General features: G+C 40.9%; 1 protein-coding gene across 42 annotated transcripts in view; it reads right to left on the bottom strand.

Moving 5' to 3' along the window:
* The window catches only part of Dtna (dystrobrevin alpha), a 349,714-nt gene that overhangs the window by 14,696 nt on the left and 317,031 nt on the right, over window positions 1-17,987 (bottom strand). For 35 of the 42 annotated variants that reach the window (XR_001782337.2, XR_003952498.1, XR_003952493.1 and 32 more), the window contains 2 exons: window positions 13,596-13,692; window positions 1,718-1,877 (listed from right to left, as the gene is read on the bottom strand). Coding sequence is in view for 23 of the 42 variants with exons in the window: in XM_030250320.1 (XP_030106180.1) it covers window positions 1,718-1,877; window positions 13,596-13,692 (257 nt within the window). In the remaining 19 variants the exon portion in view is untranslated. Of the gene's footprint in view, window positions 1-1,717; window positions 1,878-9,246; window positions 11,807-13,595; window positions 13,693-17,987 lie in introns of those variants that run through there. The other 7 variants (XM_017317817.2, XM_011246835.1, XM_030250321.1 and 4 more) reach the window with 3 other exon arrangements.

Below are 17,987 nucleotides of genomic sequence, written 5' to 3'. Positions count from 1 at the left end.
TAGACATGGCTGATGTCAAAAAACATTTTAAAAATCTGGTAGGCAAATGATGATTCTTATTAAAATATATGTATTTCTGTAGTCACTAATTCGAAGAAGTTGTACGTCTTTCCTTTATTGGCAACTCCTCCTTCGTCTGCCTGCTGATTCCCTTCATCTGGTCTTATTTGGGGGAATGCCTCCATATTTTTATGCTTAGCTTAAGTTATGAAATGTGATCGGCACACACACCGGAGATGGTTCCTTGGCATATGTTACTTGGCTCCTCTCTTTGTTTTCCTTTCCTTTAAAATTGTCAGTTAACTGTCTTTCTTCCTTACATATTCTTCACCTATATATTTTTAATTTAAATAAAAGGCAAATTGCAGACCAAGGTGCAACACACAATGCAATTTGTGTGAAGGAAGAAGAGTCTATGAACTATAAACACACATGAATACAGCTATTTATACACAGGGAAGTGTTGAGACGGGCCTATGCATTAGTAGTGGTCAGCTCTAGCAGTAAAGTATGCCTGACTGGAAAGGCATCCAAGACGGGGATTTCTTAATATCTGTAAACTTGTAAAGTGATGGAAAGAGGAAGGTTAAAATCACTTGATTTGGGATGCCTGAGACAGAACCTAGACTCACTCCTGAAGTGGACATTTAGGCACACCAATGAAGGATTATCTAGATTGAAGTTAGCCTTTAAGAATGCTCTTGAGGGATTATCTTGATTTAAAAAAAAAACTGATCTGGGAAGACTCATCTTAATTGTGGTGGGGGCCATTCCCTGGACTGGGGATCCTAGACTGTATGAAGAGTCGAGAATGTCAAGAAGTAACCCTAGCGCGTGTGCATTCACTGCCTGTTTCCTAAACTTGATGTGACCAGTTGCTTCAAGCTCCTGCTGCCTTGACTTCCCATGACTTGTCTGCTAGATAAAAATGAATGCTTTATCTCTTCTGTTGTTTTTGTCAAATTTTATTTATTTAGCAATGGGAAAAGAGAGACAGTGGTCCTCTGCGGAGAAGCCTGATCGCCAGCTCTGCTCTTTGTTACTGATCGTATAGTCTTAGTCTTGTAGCTCTGACTACAGAAGCCAAGGCACAATTCTTTAGGGCATCTCAACGAGAAATCTGTGAGATGATGGGTGAGTTGTTTTCCATCAGCTCAAAGTTAAAAAGCTGGGATTATTTCATCTGAGTGTTGACTATGAAGATGATATGAAATAAGGATCTCAGGGAGGATTGAAATTATGTTTTCGAGAAACATTTTAAAGGTGTTCTTATGCCCCGAGACTTCCAAGATTTACTAAAAAGCAGGGCAGGGCAACAGAAGCTAAAAGAAGACAGAACTGGGGAAGCAAGAGAGAGCACCATAGGGGCTTTCTAAAACGCACAGGCCAGGCTCTGACACAGGCATAGGACACCCTTGCAGAATGTCCAACCCATTCTCTGTAGGACACAGCTCAGCACAGCTGTGAGTGCGGCACAACCCCACACTACAAACTTCAAACTGAAATCATGAGGTTTATTTGTAACTTGATTGTGTGGTTTTTCAAGTATAAATTTTGTAGATGCTGAACAAACCAACCAACCAACAAACAAAACCCTGGACACTCCTATGAATGCTCGCATGTGACTCTGATGACTCTCAGTCGCTTGCTGCTCTGGGGATCTTGGTGAACTATTTGGCAGGCACAAGCAGAACACAGGAAAGGAGAGAGCACTTACTTTGTGCAAACGCCTCTTGCACATCTCCGCCTACCCCAGTGAGGGAGTCCTGCGGGGTGTGCGTTGGTGTGGGACAGGCAGATGCTGAACGGATGGGCATGGGGATCGGCCTGCTGATGGTGTGGCTGGGGGAAGAGCGTGGGGAGCTTGCCCCCTGGGTCTGCAGAAACAAGACACATCGTTAATTTGCTTCCACAAGAAAAGCCCATAGGCCTCCTCTAAAGTCTTAGGTCCCATGTTAAAAACTCTTATAAGAACATGCCAAAACAGGAACAAATCTTAGGAATCCGAGGTGACTACTCTAAACCTAGCTGCTGGTGTCCATTAATTTAGGGAGTTATCCATGTAGTTGCAGGTGTAGATTAATTTTGGAAGCTATTATACATAATCTGAAGTCCGTGTTTATACGGAAGTCTAAGAATACTAGTGTAGCATTGTGTTATAATATGAGATCTTCGTTCTTGCCAAAGATGTTGTGAAACAGTCTCAAGGTATGTATATTTCTCCTTGAAGCAAGTCCTACATAGAATAAAACACAAAGGAGAAAGTTCTTAATACAGACTTTGAGATTATTCAGTACAGGTATGAGACATTTCTCCCCTAACTTTCAACCTACTTTGGCCTCATTGTTAGACACAATTTAGGTCATGTCTTACAGTATTTCATATTGTCTCAAATAATTGCATTGAGATGTTCATTGCTAATCTCTGTTCTATGATAAAGTTACATCGTGAAATTAGTCTGCAAATCAGTGATCTGTATGGGGAGGAAGAAAAAAGAAATCTTGATGTCTTTCACTCTTCTCTTCATTAATAATTTAAACTGATACATGAAGACTGTACTTACTAATGAGATCCCATGTAACAATTTTACATATGTACATATCACACAATGTTCAATTCCAGGTGAACGTATCTACCTTGTGTCTGTTATTTATTTATGATGAAAACTTTCAAAATGCTTTCTTCTAGCTTTATAAAAACAATTTCATTAATATGTTTATATTATTTGCCTCTCTGCCTCCAACCCTTCTCCTGCACTCTCCACCCTTGCTGTCTGTCACTCAGATTCAGTCTCTTTTGGAATGATCAACACACTGTGGTTATTTGTAGCTATCCTACCATGCAGTGGCATGCCAGAGCATCTTACTCTCATCTAACTGCATCTTGGTATCCACCCATCAATATTTCCCAGCATCCCTTTGTTCTGCTCTCCCAGCATCTGTAACTACTCTTCTACTTTTCATCTCTTAGCATCAATTTTTTATATTTCACACATAGTGTGCTTGTCTTTTTGTATCAGACCTTATTATCTAACGTGTGATCTTCAGATCTACCCCTGCTGTTGTAATGCCAGGATGCCATTCCTTTAGTGAGCTGAATCATATTCCAGCACAACCTGCACTCGCATGCATGTGTGTGTGTGTGTGCGCACACGCGTGCACACACACACACACCACACAGACCATACACACACACATATCACATACACAGCATATATATATGTATATACACATATACACATACCACATACATATACAACCAAATATATGCATATACTGCACACACAAATACCACACACATACACATATACACATGTATGCACAAACCACACTAAACACACACATACACAAATACACACATATATCACACATATTTGTACATAACACACACACACACACACACACACACACACTACATTTTCTTCATCCATTCATGGCTGATGGTCACTTCTGGTCCTTTGGCTACTGTGAACACAATTGTGATAAGCCTGAGAGTGTAGATACCTTTCACTATAGTGACTTTATTCCCTTTGGATAATTCCCTCACTAGTGGGATTGCTGAACCAGGCCAAGTCTATCTCACTCTTTTCTACAATGGTAGCACTGCCCCTTTCTCTTCGAGTGCTTGCTCAAACTTGTCAGCCTTTTTTTTTTTTTTTTAAATAATTATTATCCTTACTGGAAAGATGTGATATCTAACTGAGGTTTTGATGTGCAAATGTGTCTGACATTTGGTTACTGTTTTCTGAACTACCTTTTTCTCTAGACCTTCAAGAAAGCTGTCGTTTAGCAGAAGAGTGAGATTAGCAGGATTTATAAAGGAGTGAAAAAAAAAACAGAGTAGAAAACCACCAGAACACTTTTATTTCTGCATCATGATCTTTAGTATGAGACCTTGAATTTTTTAAAGCTTGCTTGCTTGCTTGCTTGCTTGCTTGCTTGCTTGCTTCCTTCCTTCCTTCCTTCCTTCCTTCCTTCCTTCCTTCCTTCTCTCTCTCTGTCTCTCTCTGTCTCTCTCTCTGTCTCTCTCTCTTTCCTTCCTTCCCTCCCCTCCCCTCTCCTCCCCTCCCCTCCCCTCTCCTTTCCTCTCTCTCTCTTTTTTTTCTTTCAATGAAGCCCTTGAAAACAGACTCTTGGTTTCAATAATTAGTAGAAAAGGAAGACAATAGGGCATGCATGTAAAGCATGCAGGGAGACTCTGTCACACACATGTAGCCGGCCATGCACTCTGAGCCGTCCCCTCCCAATCTGTCGACTCTTGACCAGCCATGGTGAGAACTTTTCTACAGAAAAACCCAGAGAGTAACTGTCTACCTGTTCACACTCTGAGATCTGCAGCATGAGAGTGCTGCTTTGGAATGTTCTATTTAGATCTTTGCTTTGTGTTTGGCTACTGGCAGTTAAACATCCCCCACCTCCCAACACAACCATACACACACAACACGCAGACAGACACACACACCATTCCTGTAAAGTGCCATGCTGTTAGCTCTCCAGGGCTCAGCATCATACGTAACTGTCAAATCTATAAAGTGAAGAAATCCAGAAAGAGAAACAAAGCAAACCAAAGCATAGCACAGAACTTATGTGCTGCCGCACAGGCTGTGGATTCCAGTCTTACACTTGTAACAGTACCTGTTTGTAATGGTCTGTCCAGGCTCAGAGAGGAGGGACTTAGGTGTTGATGCTTTTGTCTGCTTTCCTCAGCCTGCTCAAAGAGGGGCCTGGGTTTTCCAGAAAACAGCTTCTCAGCCCCACGGCCTTGAAACCCGTGTCTGAGCTAACCCTGCACCTCCAGGTCTCATGTCAATGGTGAATAATCTCACCACACAGCTGAGCTTTCTCCTGCCCCAAAGGTTCTATGAACATCCCGAGGATCTCTTCCTCATGACCCATGGAGTGGGTATCACCAATCTAGGTGTGCAGTTGTGGATCCCAGGGATCTGAAAATGAAAATGGTTGCCCTGGGGAGATGGAGAACAATGGCTGAGCCTGTGGCTGAGCCCAAGGACTTTGAGTCCTAGGGGCTACAGAACCCTTGATGAACCATGGCTGGTGGAGGGTCCATCATAGAGAAACAGATGTTGGTCAGGTGCCTTGGGGCACCTAGTGCTGGACGCTCTTCTGTGCACCCAGTCCTAGTCAGGGCTTAGGGAGAACTCCTGGACTTTTCTTATTTTATTACCAAAATCCTTCAGTCGCAGGAGGCGGTGTCTACTGGGGTCAGGAAGTGAAGTGGGACAGACTGTGGTAGAAATCGGCTCCTTTTGTTTGTCCAACATGGCTCATCAATTCAACTTTAAGAAGCCAGATCTTTGTTAGAGAGTTCATACTAATAAAATGACTTTTTTTTTGCATTCACTTTCCATTTTTAGAGGGTATAGAGCATTTTAGCATATATTGTTGATTTTCCTAATATAGTAAATAAAAAGATAATACTATATTTGAATAACAGTTTGAAATCAGTTTATGAAAAAAGTACTTTAATCCCAAAGACTTTAACATTCTTAACATTCATATTAGGCATTATTATTCCCATTGAGTAGGTGAGCACACTGAGGCTCAGAGGGGATAGGTGGCCTTTGGAAGGTCATCAGGCAACTTAGGGCATTAGGAAGTTTAGATTGCAAGTCTGAGGCTTTCTCAGAGGTGTGCAGGGTCTCCTCAGGATATGACCAACATCGCATGCTTCCAATGACACTTTACTACATTTAGAAACTTTAGGAACTAAAGGCTGAGAAGCTCCCACAATGGGCACAGCATGGTGCTCCAGGCCTCAAGGTATCCAATTAACATATTTTCCTTGGGTTGAGGATAGGTGTGAGTGCCCAGAGTGGCAGAAGGGACATCAAGCTAGCTTAGCAGTCAGGTCTACAAGCTCTTATCTGCAAGTCTACGCATGGCTAAATAGACACGCATTTCACTGTCAATTTGGCTCCAATAAGATGAGAGGCTACTGATGTAGTTATGCCATGTAACTCTTTAAAAGTTGAAAAAAAATTCAAAGTCTGCATCATAGCTGCACCCAGTGCTTTATAGGGGGTTGTGACTGCACTCTAGCATTTGACAGGCTGTGCTAGGGATGTACCACTTGGTTCTGCTTACATAGGCTGTATCGGGTTCTTTAGCACACAGTCCTCATGGGGTTCTTACCTCTGGCGACATTTGTAAGGAGGTGCGTACTTTGGCTTCATTGCCCTCCCCTCACCCCCAACAGAACCTGCCTCTGTAGTGCATGCCCACGCTGAGAGCCTGTTCCATATAGCACTTCCTCTCAGAGCCTGCTCTGTATAGTGCACTAGGCTCTTTTTAAGAGTTTGTACATCTGAAGCATTACCAATCCCTTATCTTCCTGCTTATTACCTGTTCTTCAATGTCAATGTCTTTCCTTTCTGTTTCCTGTCTCCAAAGATCCCAAGAGTGGTTCTTCGTTAGAGAAAAAGTAACTGGCTGTGGTTACTTGTTAAAAGAAAAATCTCTGACTGAATCTAAATGACAACAACGTGTGACTGGCTAATAGCCGTCATGCCCAAGTCATAGCCAAATGAATATCTAATGGTTACAGTTTCAAGTAGTCTGATTATGTCAAGAAGTTTGGTGGGAAATCCTGGGGTTAACAAAAAGATTTAGCTCCATCTTTTTTTTGCAACCTGCACCTCCCAAGTCATGTTCATTTTTTTACCCAGAGTTCTTAGAGTGGGTTACATGGTTGCCTGGTAATCATAGCCCCATAGTGTTAGGACACTGCCCAGTTTGATACTTAGGACTTCCTATAGGAAATGGCTTCTCTGCTGTTCCTTCCGTCCCAGTCTTTTTTTTTTTTTCTTTTAAATACAGGCTTCCAGATATAGTTTCTGAAACTTGCTATAGAGCACCCTTTTGTCATATAAGAATAAACATAGTTTTTCCGTCCCACTCTTAAAGGGCCGACAGGAAAGGTAGCTGCCCTTTGGCAATGGGACAGATCATCAAGTTTTATTTTCCCGGGTTCTCTGTAGTTAGGCTATCCAGCATGGCTGTCTGTTTTGAACTTTAGAATGAGTTTCAGCAAATTCCCAGAGAAAACCCTTCCTTGGAAATTACTCAATGATTAATGGTGGAAAGATTGAAGGGACAATGGTCCATGAAGATCAATATATGGATCCAACATTCCCAAGGACGGTTGATTTATGGATGAGGAAAACATATATCACAGCTGGCAACTTAAAATAGCTCTCTTCCTGGAGACTAAATGAACAATTAATTTCTACATGCATCCTCTGACTCCACTCCACCTGCCATCACATCAATTTTTTAAAAGCCTGGTAAGACTCATACATTTTCCATTTTTTTGCAGGAAGTATTTTGGTTTCTACTCAGCTCCAGAGAGAAAGAATGCTTTAAGGAAAAGGGCAAATGTGTAAGTGCTGAGTGAAGCCACCCTGGAGAGGTGCAGAGTATTTGTTACCCATCCACCTACCACACATGTAAAGTCTGCCTCTAAGGTCTGGCTGAACATGCTACCTGACTCAGTTGTACCTCCCAGCCTGGGAAAATGAGGCTGCACAAAGTCACTAACTGTTATCATCACCATCACCATCATCATCACAATTTTGATTACTGGGCTTCTTGGAGTATTGCTGTGTACAAAATGCAATAGAAGACAGAGGACGCAGTTGACTCTGACGGGTCAGGAAGGAGGCATTGCTTGAGTGGTTTTCACAGTAAAGATGCCTGTGATAGCATGGAGAGGAGAGAGGAGTTTCTGAGTTTTGGAAAAGCTTCAGCAAGACTTGGGAGGACAGCAGTGACATGGCAGAGAGGTCATTGGTGCTGAAGCCAGTACCAGCTTCCATGAGATAAAAATGAGAACACTAAAAGGAAAGCCAAAGGCTTGGGGGCCTTCAGAATAGTTGCCCTGTGGAATCAAAGACTCACTGTCCACTGGTTTTGAGCAGAGAATCATTTATTTTTCCTCTCCTAGAATCAATCACACCACTTTAAAAACGAGATTTTATATGTGTGTGTGTGTGTGTGTGTGTGTGTGTGTGTGTGTATTGTCTGATCAAGTACTTTATGTATTTTGGAATACTAGATTCTCATTTCTATATGCAGATATCATCTCAAGGTAAATTCCCTCCCTCCCTTTTCTATGGAGGAGTTATCAACTCTGTAGAAAGCCCACGGGCTGGATGAGGAAAGCTAATAATGGAAGGTGAAAGCGAGGCTGGAAAACTGGCTCCTTGTGGCCTATTCATATTCTGTATTGCATTTAAATGAGAGCAAGAGATGAGATTTTGAATGATGCTAGACTCTGCTCCTAAGTAAATAGGGACCAGTTTGATTCCAAGGTTTAAGATGTAGTAGTTTTCAATTCAATCCTTGTGGTAAACTCAGAGAAAGATTCCTGATTCTGATTCCTGACTATGAAGTACTGCACACCAATAACCTCTTTTATGCAATGTCTATGTTGAGCCTCCAGGCTCTGGGGTGTGTTGTACAACATACAGGCCATTGACATTCTTAGTCATCCACTGCACCATCTTTTAAAAGTGTACTCAGGAATGTGTTGGCAGCAAACACTGTAGACATTAGTACATCTAGGGCTCTAAAATTGATGTCAACAGCAGCAAAAATAATCTTACTAGATGTTTTTGAATCTTCTAAAGCATAATAATTGTATTTTTTGACTGTTAAAAGCAATTGTAAGAGCTCTAAACAAAATGAAAGTCATGTTCAAAATTCTTTCCCAGACTGAGATTCTATTAGTTAACTGACAGGAAAAAAAAAAAAAAGAAGTGAATGTGTGTGTTCCAAAATTTATATATGACTGTACACATATTTGTGCAGATATTTGATATCCAGATAGAATTTTCACAGAGTGTTTTCACATCCACTATCATCTAAAATACCCACAGTAACCTTGTGAGGTGTATACTACCCGAATGTTCGAAAAGAATGATCAGGAATTAGTTTACTCTCTCAACATCTTAAAGGTGTGAGCTAGAACGGGGGTCTCTGGGATTCTGGTGTAATCTCACAAAGAAAATTACTAAGGCTTTATTTTGCTAACTCAAAGTTAAAATACTTGGACCTAACTATAACAGTTGGAACTGGGAACGTACCAGAAACTCTAGAACATATCGTTACTGCAACTACAGCCCAGCTGCTTTTGCTCTTAAAGGTATTTTTTATGAGTGCTCATTTTATGGCTCCTTCAATAAATCTTAAGGGTACACAAGGAAGAAAGAGGGTAGGATAACTTTGATTCAAGTTTTGTAAAAAACACAATTTATTGCTTGTGATACCATAATCATATTATATTACAGGCACTATTTTTTAAAAATTCATGTTCTCTCCTCAAGGGGGATAATTTCATGCATTACCTATAACAAGAAACAGTATATGTAGAGATTGTAGATGCCAGCATAATAAAACACTACATTGAACCACACAGATTTATGATAAAACACGTAGAGGTTATTAAATCAAGCATGATTTGTGGTATGGGGTATTTTAGGTTTGATTTTTAACAAAGAGAATTTTCCTGAAGGGGAAAGGCTCATAAAACAGAATTTAGAAGTAAAGGCCAGTCTAAGACCTCTAAATTCTCTCCTTAGATCATGTTCAACCATGAGAAAGAGATTTGGAAGGAATTTGTTCATCTTCTCATAGAACTATCTCAATGGGGCTGGATTTGATGGGGTCCTGGCTTTAGTTTTGACTAAAGATCAGTATAAGCCATGGCCACTTGCAATCCACCACTGCATTTTTCTATTATATTCCTTGGTACTTTTCTATAACGATCTGAATGAAGGCTTGCTTTAGTGCCTAATGTGGAAGATATTCTGAGCTTCCATGCAGTGGTATTTCTATGTTATTAAAACCCTGGATTGCATTTCCCTCTTTTGTTTTGCTGTTTAAGTGAACAGAATACCCTTGTCCCCTTAGGGGATTCAGTCCCATTTTCTCTTCCCCAGTTTCTCTGTCTTCTATTTCAGTTTTGTGTAGCTGCTGCTTATAAGTTGTGGTGTAAGTACCCTTGACCTCAGGTCGGTTTAAAGAGAAGCTTGAGTAGAAACCAAGGAGATAAGAGAGAATGAGTGTGTAACCTACATTTGGGTCTCTGGCAGATGGCTTCTATCCATGCTACAGCCCTTACTGTGGTGACCCTTCAACATGCAGAGGCTGGGAGGGGCTGTACAGGAAAGGGATAGAAAGGGACCTGACAAAGTTCAACCTAAAGGGCACTCCCACAGCCTGGCTCTATGAATGCATAAAAGCCTTCCAGAATATACTTGGGAAATGGAGGGAAGGGGTCCCCAAGGAAACGAATTTTAAGGCAAGACAATTGCCCTCTCTGCCCAGAGGGAGGAGGGAGCTTAGATTAGAGCAGCTTTTCTGTTTCTACATGCATGCAAAATAAGAGGCGGGGCAAAGTCTGTTTGCAAAGAGTTATCAAGGGATACACCCTGCCATGATCTAAGTCCAGCAGCCACACCCCAGGGATGCAGGGATGGACAACGGTAGAGGCTACAAATACAGTGCATCTTTAAGACAAGGGAGTCATCCCTGGTGAAAATTTGGCGTCAGTTCAGTAAAGGAATTTTTTCATAATATACAAAATAATGCTGCACATCGTCTTTATTGTCTGAGTTACAGATTGGTTTAACATGTTTCTTTTCTTCTTATTATTTTTTTTACAGACCTTGGGAATGAAGAGTTAAAAAGTTTCCAGTGTTTTGCAAACATTCTCTGTTACACACAAACACACAGAATGGAAAATAGAAAAGAGCATACAGAAGAGTTAACAGAACTGTTAAAATCGAACAGGTTCAAGTTTCTAATTCACCATGGGTATAATGTGAAATCTTTAAATAACGGAGCTAGGAAATATCATCATACACTTTGGTACATGCACAGGGTGCTCAAGCTGCTTTTCTTTTGCTCTAGTTTGGTTTGACTTCTCTCGGTGTACAGCTTCTTCTGCTTGCTTCTGAACCTGACTACAAGGTCAAACAGGGCTTCAGAGTATGACCCAGCCCAACGGTCATGATGCCCCTATCTCCAGAAAAATAAGTGTGAATAGGACCTATAAAATCATAGAGCAGAAAGGTCCTCAGGAAGAATGGAAGGGAAGAAAGTTGCCTATTCTTCATAGGATCTTGTTAACCAACAGCTTTGGAGGGAACTAAAGAGGTGTGAAGTGGACAGTCAGCTACCGAGCACAGTCTTACAGGATTGAACACATCTATGAGCACAGGATGGGTGGCATAGCTTATGTTATGTGATGGCAGGGGATTTATTACCCGATCTTTATGAGAAGAGTTTCTATGCCTTTTCAGAGAAATGGAAGCTGAACTAACTGAATGTTCACAGTGTGGAGGTTTGCTCTTGTGGGGCTGCAGCTTGGGCAACAACATTGACATTTGAGGAGCTCTAATGACTGACCTTCTATCAAGAGAAGGGTCCCGACAATAACCTCAAAGAGCATAACATGAATTTGAAACTTAACACCCTCGAGGATCTGAACAAAACCTTCCCAAGGAATCACAAGTTGTTCTCCCTTCTCAACACAAAACCGGTCTTCATTTGTTGCCGTCAGTAGTAGTGACAGTTGTAACAGAATGTTGAATTTTATAATCTCAATTCAAGCACTACATTGAAATGGAAGCAAATTAGTATGGTTTTTTTTTTCTTTCCAAACTGAAGCAGGAACATACATTAGAGGCCAAAGCAATGAGAAGGTCAGCAGGACAGCAGCCCTCCACTGTTAGTTAAGACCTGCAGTAGGGGACATAACTTACTCCCTGCTTCAGTTCTTCTTCCTACAGAAAGATCGAATCAATAACAATTAGATTACCCAGGGTTCCAACCAGAGCACGTACACAGTGAAGGAAGAGACGGGAGGTATCAACGTGGCTTCAAACACCTCTCCTGGCCTCTGCCAAACCTTCACTTCAGTTCCAAGCCTATTTAGGTATTTGAGACAACAGACCCATTCCTTTCCTCTGTGTCTGATCTGTCTATCCTAGTATTAGTATGTCTTGGTACAAAGTCTGTGTTCTGTTGGGCAGGCTTAATCCCATGGTGGCTGCTGACCAGTAGACTCCTATCTCATCACTACTGTGGCAGGACCATAGAAACAGCAGCAGAGAGATTTTTCAAAATTTCCTGCCATTCGGGGAAGGGCAAGATGGGCTCAGATCTTTATAGCTGATGTATTTTCAAAGGGAAGCAGAAAAGAGATTTTTCTGTTGCATCAAATGAGACAATAGGCTAGAAACAGCAGCAGGTCACTAATGATCTAGTCTTACCACAGTACCAGTCAACCCAACCCCCAGTTCTATACTTCCTGTGTGTAACACATTGGAAAGCAAACTTTGTTGAGTAACAATAAAACATTTCCCAAATGGATTATTAAACACAGGACTGATGGCCAAAATGTTGGCTGAGTTATAAAACAAAGCAAAGAAAACAAAAGAAAGAAATGTTGCAAGTAGTTTCTGGAGCAGAAAGCTTCACAACATTGTTGCTAAAAAGAGCTGAAAGAAAGAAAGAAAGAAAGAAAGAAAGAAAGAAAGAAAGAAAGAAAGAAAGAAAGAAAGAAAGAAAGGAAGGAAGAAAGGAAGGAAGAAAGAAAGGAAGGAAGGAAGGAAGGAAGAAAGAAAGAAAGAAAAAAGAAAGAAAGAAAGAAAGAGAGAAAGAAAGAAAGAAAGAAAGGAAGGCAAGAAGGGAGTAGGAAAGGAAAGAGAAAGTAAATAGAAAGGGCAGCAGAGAAACCACAAACGACTGGTGTTGGGGAAGGGAGGGAAATTCAGGGACTGAAAACTGGTCTGAACTTCCTGTCTCATAGTGAATGCATAGGGACATTTCCTCGGGGGTATCCTTTCAGAAGTTCCAGCTGTTGCCTTTGGCACATGAGTTCCTGTTTATACTGGTTCCCACTTGTTTCTTTCAGGCCAGAAGAACATGGAGCATGGCAGTGCTCCAGGACGGAGTGGCCATGTGTCCATCTGCTGCTAACTTGGAAAGTAATTCAGTATATACTCATTAAAAGAGATTGCTACTTCCAATGGAAAAACATTGCCCTCAACAGGACTTCCGCCATTTAATACTTTTTCCTTAGAAGAAAGAGGAAATATCCCATTTACAATCCATACTTGAGACCCAAGGAAGTCATGTGGCTTGTTGGAGCCGCATGAATGCAATAACATATTTACTATTATTGCCAAGACGCAACAGTTACTATTCCTTAATAGTCTGAATTAGCATCAGTCTCTGTATAACCTCATCAGAATTGTTAAGATTGGTGAAAAGCATTTATAGACAAATCCAGTTTTATAATTTTCAAGGACAGAAAGAGACTGAAAATAAGCAAAGAACTTGCCCCATGGTCCTTAGCAGCCCAGTTCAAGAAAGTGAGTGAGAATGAAAGTTACTATTGATTGACTGCTAGTCCTTCACAGGCCTAAGAAATAGTTCCATAGTTGAGTTTGTACCATTTGGGGGAGAAAAGTCACATACAGCAATTGGAAAAGCCATTGCAAATTATGTGCCAACAATTTAAAAACCACCACAATTGCAAGTCAGAAACACTGCTGTAAGGTGCCTTACCTTCAGGAGCTTCATGAGACCTTCCAACTGGACCATCAGCTCTCTCCGGCTCTCCTGGAGAGCAGACATTCTCTGTTCTAGCTCATCCTTTCGCTGTCTACGAAAAAAGCCAACACCAGAAAATCATTCAAGTCAAGCTAATTCCGTTTCCCGATTTTGTGGGTGTGTAGTGTGCTGTTTCTAAGAGGGCATGTCTAGACTTCAATAGTGTTACCAGCTAGGTAACTGTCTTAAAGTGGGTAAATGATTGTAACATGAGTGGGGTACTGTTGTTTGACAGAAGCCACACTACATTTAAGCAGGATAGAAATCCCTTTTGGCATTTTCATGTTTTGTTTATGTTCTGGCTGGCTTTGGTCTGTACACTTGGCTTCAGAAATCAAACAAAAACACAAAAGTACTGAAAAGGGTCAGCCCGACAAATCTTCAAAATCCAAAGTAATTACTATAAATTCACACTATGTTTTCCATGGCCTTTGGAAATCTGACATAGGGAAGCAATTTAACATCTGTTCTAGCATGTGTGCAATTGGTCCGCTTCTGAGGAGAGCTAGTCATGGCCATACTGGTGATAACCAATCTGAAGTATTTGGTTTGGGCTTGGTTTTACAGAGTGAAGTCAGGCTAGCTAAGTTCCCACATGTGTGTTCTCTACGATGAATAAAGCTTGTGCTTGTTTTACAGACTTTCTATTACACTGTCAGCAGAAAGGAAAGCCATCTGCACTCTGTCACTTCTGTTGACATTGAGAGGCGCTAGAGGGGAAAGAGACGAAACGGCAGGAAAGGGAGAGTCGGCTAGGCCAAGGGGTGAGGGCCTGGCAGCTCATCTACCTGGCGTATGAGACAGGGGACTATAAACTCAAGGCTGCCTGGGCTATCCTGTGGGTCCAAGGGTAGCCTGGACAAGTGAGCAAAAGCCCGTCCATCTCAAGGTGAGAACTAAAGAGGGCCTTGGGCTTAGTGGTAAGGTACTTGCCTATCAAACTCAAGATCTTACACTCAGTTCCCGGTATGGCAAATAAAACCAAACCTGAGAGTTGGGTCAGTAATCAAAAGCACTTGTACTTCCAGAGGACCTGGGTTCAACTCCCAGCACCCACAGGGTGGCTTAAAACCATGTGAAACTCCAGTTCTAGGGGATCCAATATTCCCTTTTGACTTCTGTGGACACCGTAAGCATGTAGAACACATACACATCCGCAGGCAAATACCCATATGTGCAAAATAACAAAACTAAATAAAATTAACAAATATAAAACCATAAACATCAAGTAACAAAATAATGTCATATATTAATACCAGGTTTACCACACTTTGTTCATGGTTTGGTCAGCTTTGGTCTATACTCTTGACTTCAAATATCAAATAAAAACCCAAAGTTACTGAAAAGGACTGGCACTGCAAATCTTTGAAATCCAAAGTCATTCCTATAAATTCGCATGCAGTTTTCCATGGCCTTTGGAAATCTGACATAGGGAAGCAATTTAACATCTGTTCTAGCATGTGTGCAATTGGTCCGCTTCTGATGTACCTGTGTGTGTGTGTGTGTATGTGACATATGTATATATATGTATATATATACATATGTGTGTGTCTATATGTATATATATATGTGTGTGTGTGTATATATATTCCCCTTGACTTCAATGGGGTCTTTAGCTTGGATTGAAATATCAGAGTTTATATTTTAAAAATGATTGGATTCCTTAGTGACATGCATTATTGTATACATGCATATATCTCAATGACACAGACAACATACTAAGTTAACTTATAGTAGGGTCTGTGAAATAAAAACTGACAGTAAGTGATATCACAGTGAGTTAGGCTGTGACTTACTCAGCTGAAAGATATTTATTTATAAGGGGACAGGTTAGGAACATAAATCAAACATTTTAAAATATATTTTTCATATAGACTCTATTCTTCACAGTGACTTGAAAATGTAAAACTGATAAATATCACAGCCTTTGCTTCACACATAATAATAACACACATGCCCATATTCTTTTCCTATTTACATTTGTACTTTAAGTAGATAGGTGTCTTGCCTGCACATGTGTCTGCCCTCCATGTTTATGCCTGATGCCTCAGAAGCCAGAAGAGGCCATCAGATCTGCTAGAACTGAGTTACAGATCTGGAGTTACAGATGGTTGTGAGCCATGATGTGAGTACTGAGAATTGAGCATGAGTCTTTTGGATGAGCAGTCATTGCTTTTCACTGCTGAGCCATTTCTCTAGCCGTGTGTGTGTGTGTGTGTGTGTGTGTGTGTGTGTGTGTGTGTGTGTGTGTATTAGCACGTGTGATTGACCCTTTAGATAGTTCTTCTTTCTGAATCCAGAGGAAGGGAAGCATCCCATATGGTGTAGGTTTTCCGTAGCTTATTTCGCTTTCTGCCTCTTGAGCAGAATCTTTCTAATTTGTATGTTTCTTCTCATTCCAAAGTATCTCTCAGTGACAAACACCATGACTGCTTTATCAGCACACAGTAGCCTCTGGACGTTTTCAGTAGGACTTGGGACAAGGGTTGCTAATATTTCTGATTTACTCTTAGGTTTCACCTCATGCTGTCTCTGGGATTTTTAGCCACAGGAGCTCATTGAGAAGGTCAGCGAAGAAGTCTACTATTGCAGGTAAGCCATACTTAGAGAGGTATTTAAAACCTTAGAAAAAGTGAAGCCTAGCCAATGTAAGTCAACTTCATTGTACATTCATATTATAAAAGTAATCTTAAAAACATGGCACTAAACTTTGTTAATGTAATTCATAACGCCTCGGTTCAGCCTTCTCTCCAACTCTTTAGAGCAGCAGTTACCAAGCGAAAGCAGTTACTAATCGGTGGTGTGCTCTTCACGTCCAAGGCGGTCAAACACAAGGACTAAAGAACAACTTTGCTTTCCCTCTGCTAAGTGTAGGCATCTCTAAATGAATGCCTTTTATCCTGAAGTTCTGTGAGATTATTTTTAATTCAATGCCTATATGTAAGAATCTATGTACTTTTATGATAGTATTAGACCAATAACATCCTTATATGAATTACATATGGCATAATAACGCTTCCACAGTAACTTCTTGAATTTGAGATTGGACCACAGTTATAAAAGAAAATGTTTGTCTTAGAAGCATATGCATGCATACTTAATGATCTAGTGTCATGATGTCTCCCACATTTATTTCACTATAGTGAATCTCAGTTTCCACATTTATAAAAGGAGCATAAGAGAGCCTTTCTCCCAGGTTTGCTATTGTGTTCAGTGGTAGAGCACACACGCAGCTTATCACCCACTAAGTGTCAGGTGATGGGCACAGAGGAAGCTCTGCAAATGTGGCTTTCAGGTTCCTTGTGGCTTAAGTAGAAAGTGAAACACATTCATTGAAAAAGGCCATAGAGATTTTAAGATAAAAATGAAATTGAGTGTTTGTTAAAGCAAGCCCAATAATTCCTGTTTTCTCAAGAAAAGATTCTGGAAGGGTGGAGTAGGAAAAGAACGGTAAGGACTCCCATGGGTGCCACTCATTTCTGTCAAGAGCTCTGTAAGAGCTCACTGTCTTAGAGCCCTCTTGAAAGTCTCAAATAACAAAACACTAAACAGAATTCCAGAGTTTTATTTACTCAGATCTGAGTTCAGTGTATCTATGGAATCTCTGAACTCTGGAAATTCTTAGCACAGAGCAAGAAGGGGTATCTGACATATGTGGCATTTGATACAAATATTTAGAGAAGTATCCTTCTAGAGAGGACAAATTTTCCTGCAGAAAAAAAAATATAGAATACAGAGGTAGACAGACAATAAGCCATTGGGCACCAGGGAGAACCAAGAGTAAAGAAGTGATTGATGATTCTGATTCTTTAGGAAGAAGGGCTTGTGCTCAGCAGAGGTCATGGGATGTCCAAATTTGAGGCACAGGAGGGTGGTAAGAACTGTCCCTGTCCCAAGATGGCTCCATCAGAAATGGAGAAATATTTAGAACAACATTCTCAGTGACCCCAGGCTCATTCCACCGTCCCCCTAGTCTATCCTCCAGCTGGAACAGAACACTTTGAGAAGTAAAAGCTGTACAGGAGAGCCATCAAAAGTGCGTATGAGGATTCTTCTCCCAAATCTATCCTGTAAGACTATGACCAGTAGAAGAGATGGAAATGGTGCTTCAGGTAGACACAAGGTGCTACTCTGATCCTGGCAGACCAAATGACCATCCGGTTCCCATGTTGCCGTATTAAGCTTTATGTCTTTGAACATTAGGTTTAACTTTGAACTTTAAACGGAGAAGGCTCTTCATGACACAATCTGGCAAAAGACCATCGTGCAGTCATTCACTTTTAAAGCATCAGATGAAGATTGTAAAAATCAACCACCGTTCTCTTCTACCCATCCCATCCCTTCTAG

The sequence above is a fragment of the Mus musculus genome, chromosome 18 (genome assembly GCF_000001635.26).
Source record: "Mus musculus strain C57BL/6J chromosome 18, GRCm38.p6 C57BL/6J".
Taxonomy (NCBI): Eukaryota; Metazoa; Chordata; class Mammalia; order Rodentia; family Muridae; genus Mus; species Mus musculus.
The sequence above is the reverse complement of the archived record's forward strand: the minus strand, read 5'-3'. Positions and strand labels throughout refer to the sequence as shown.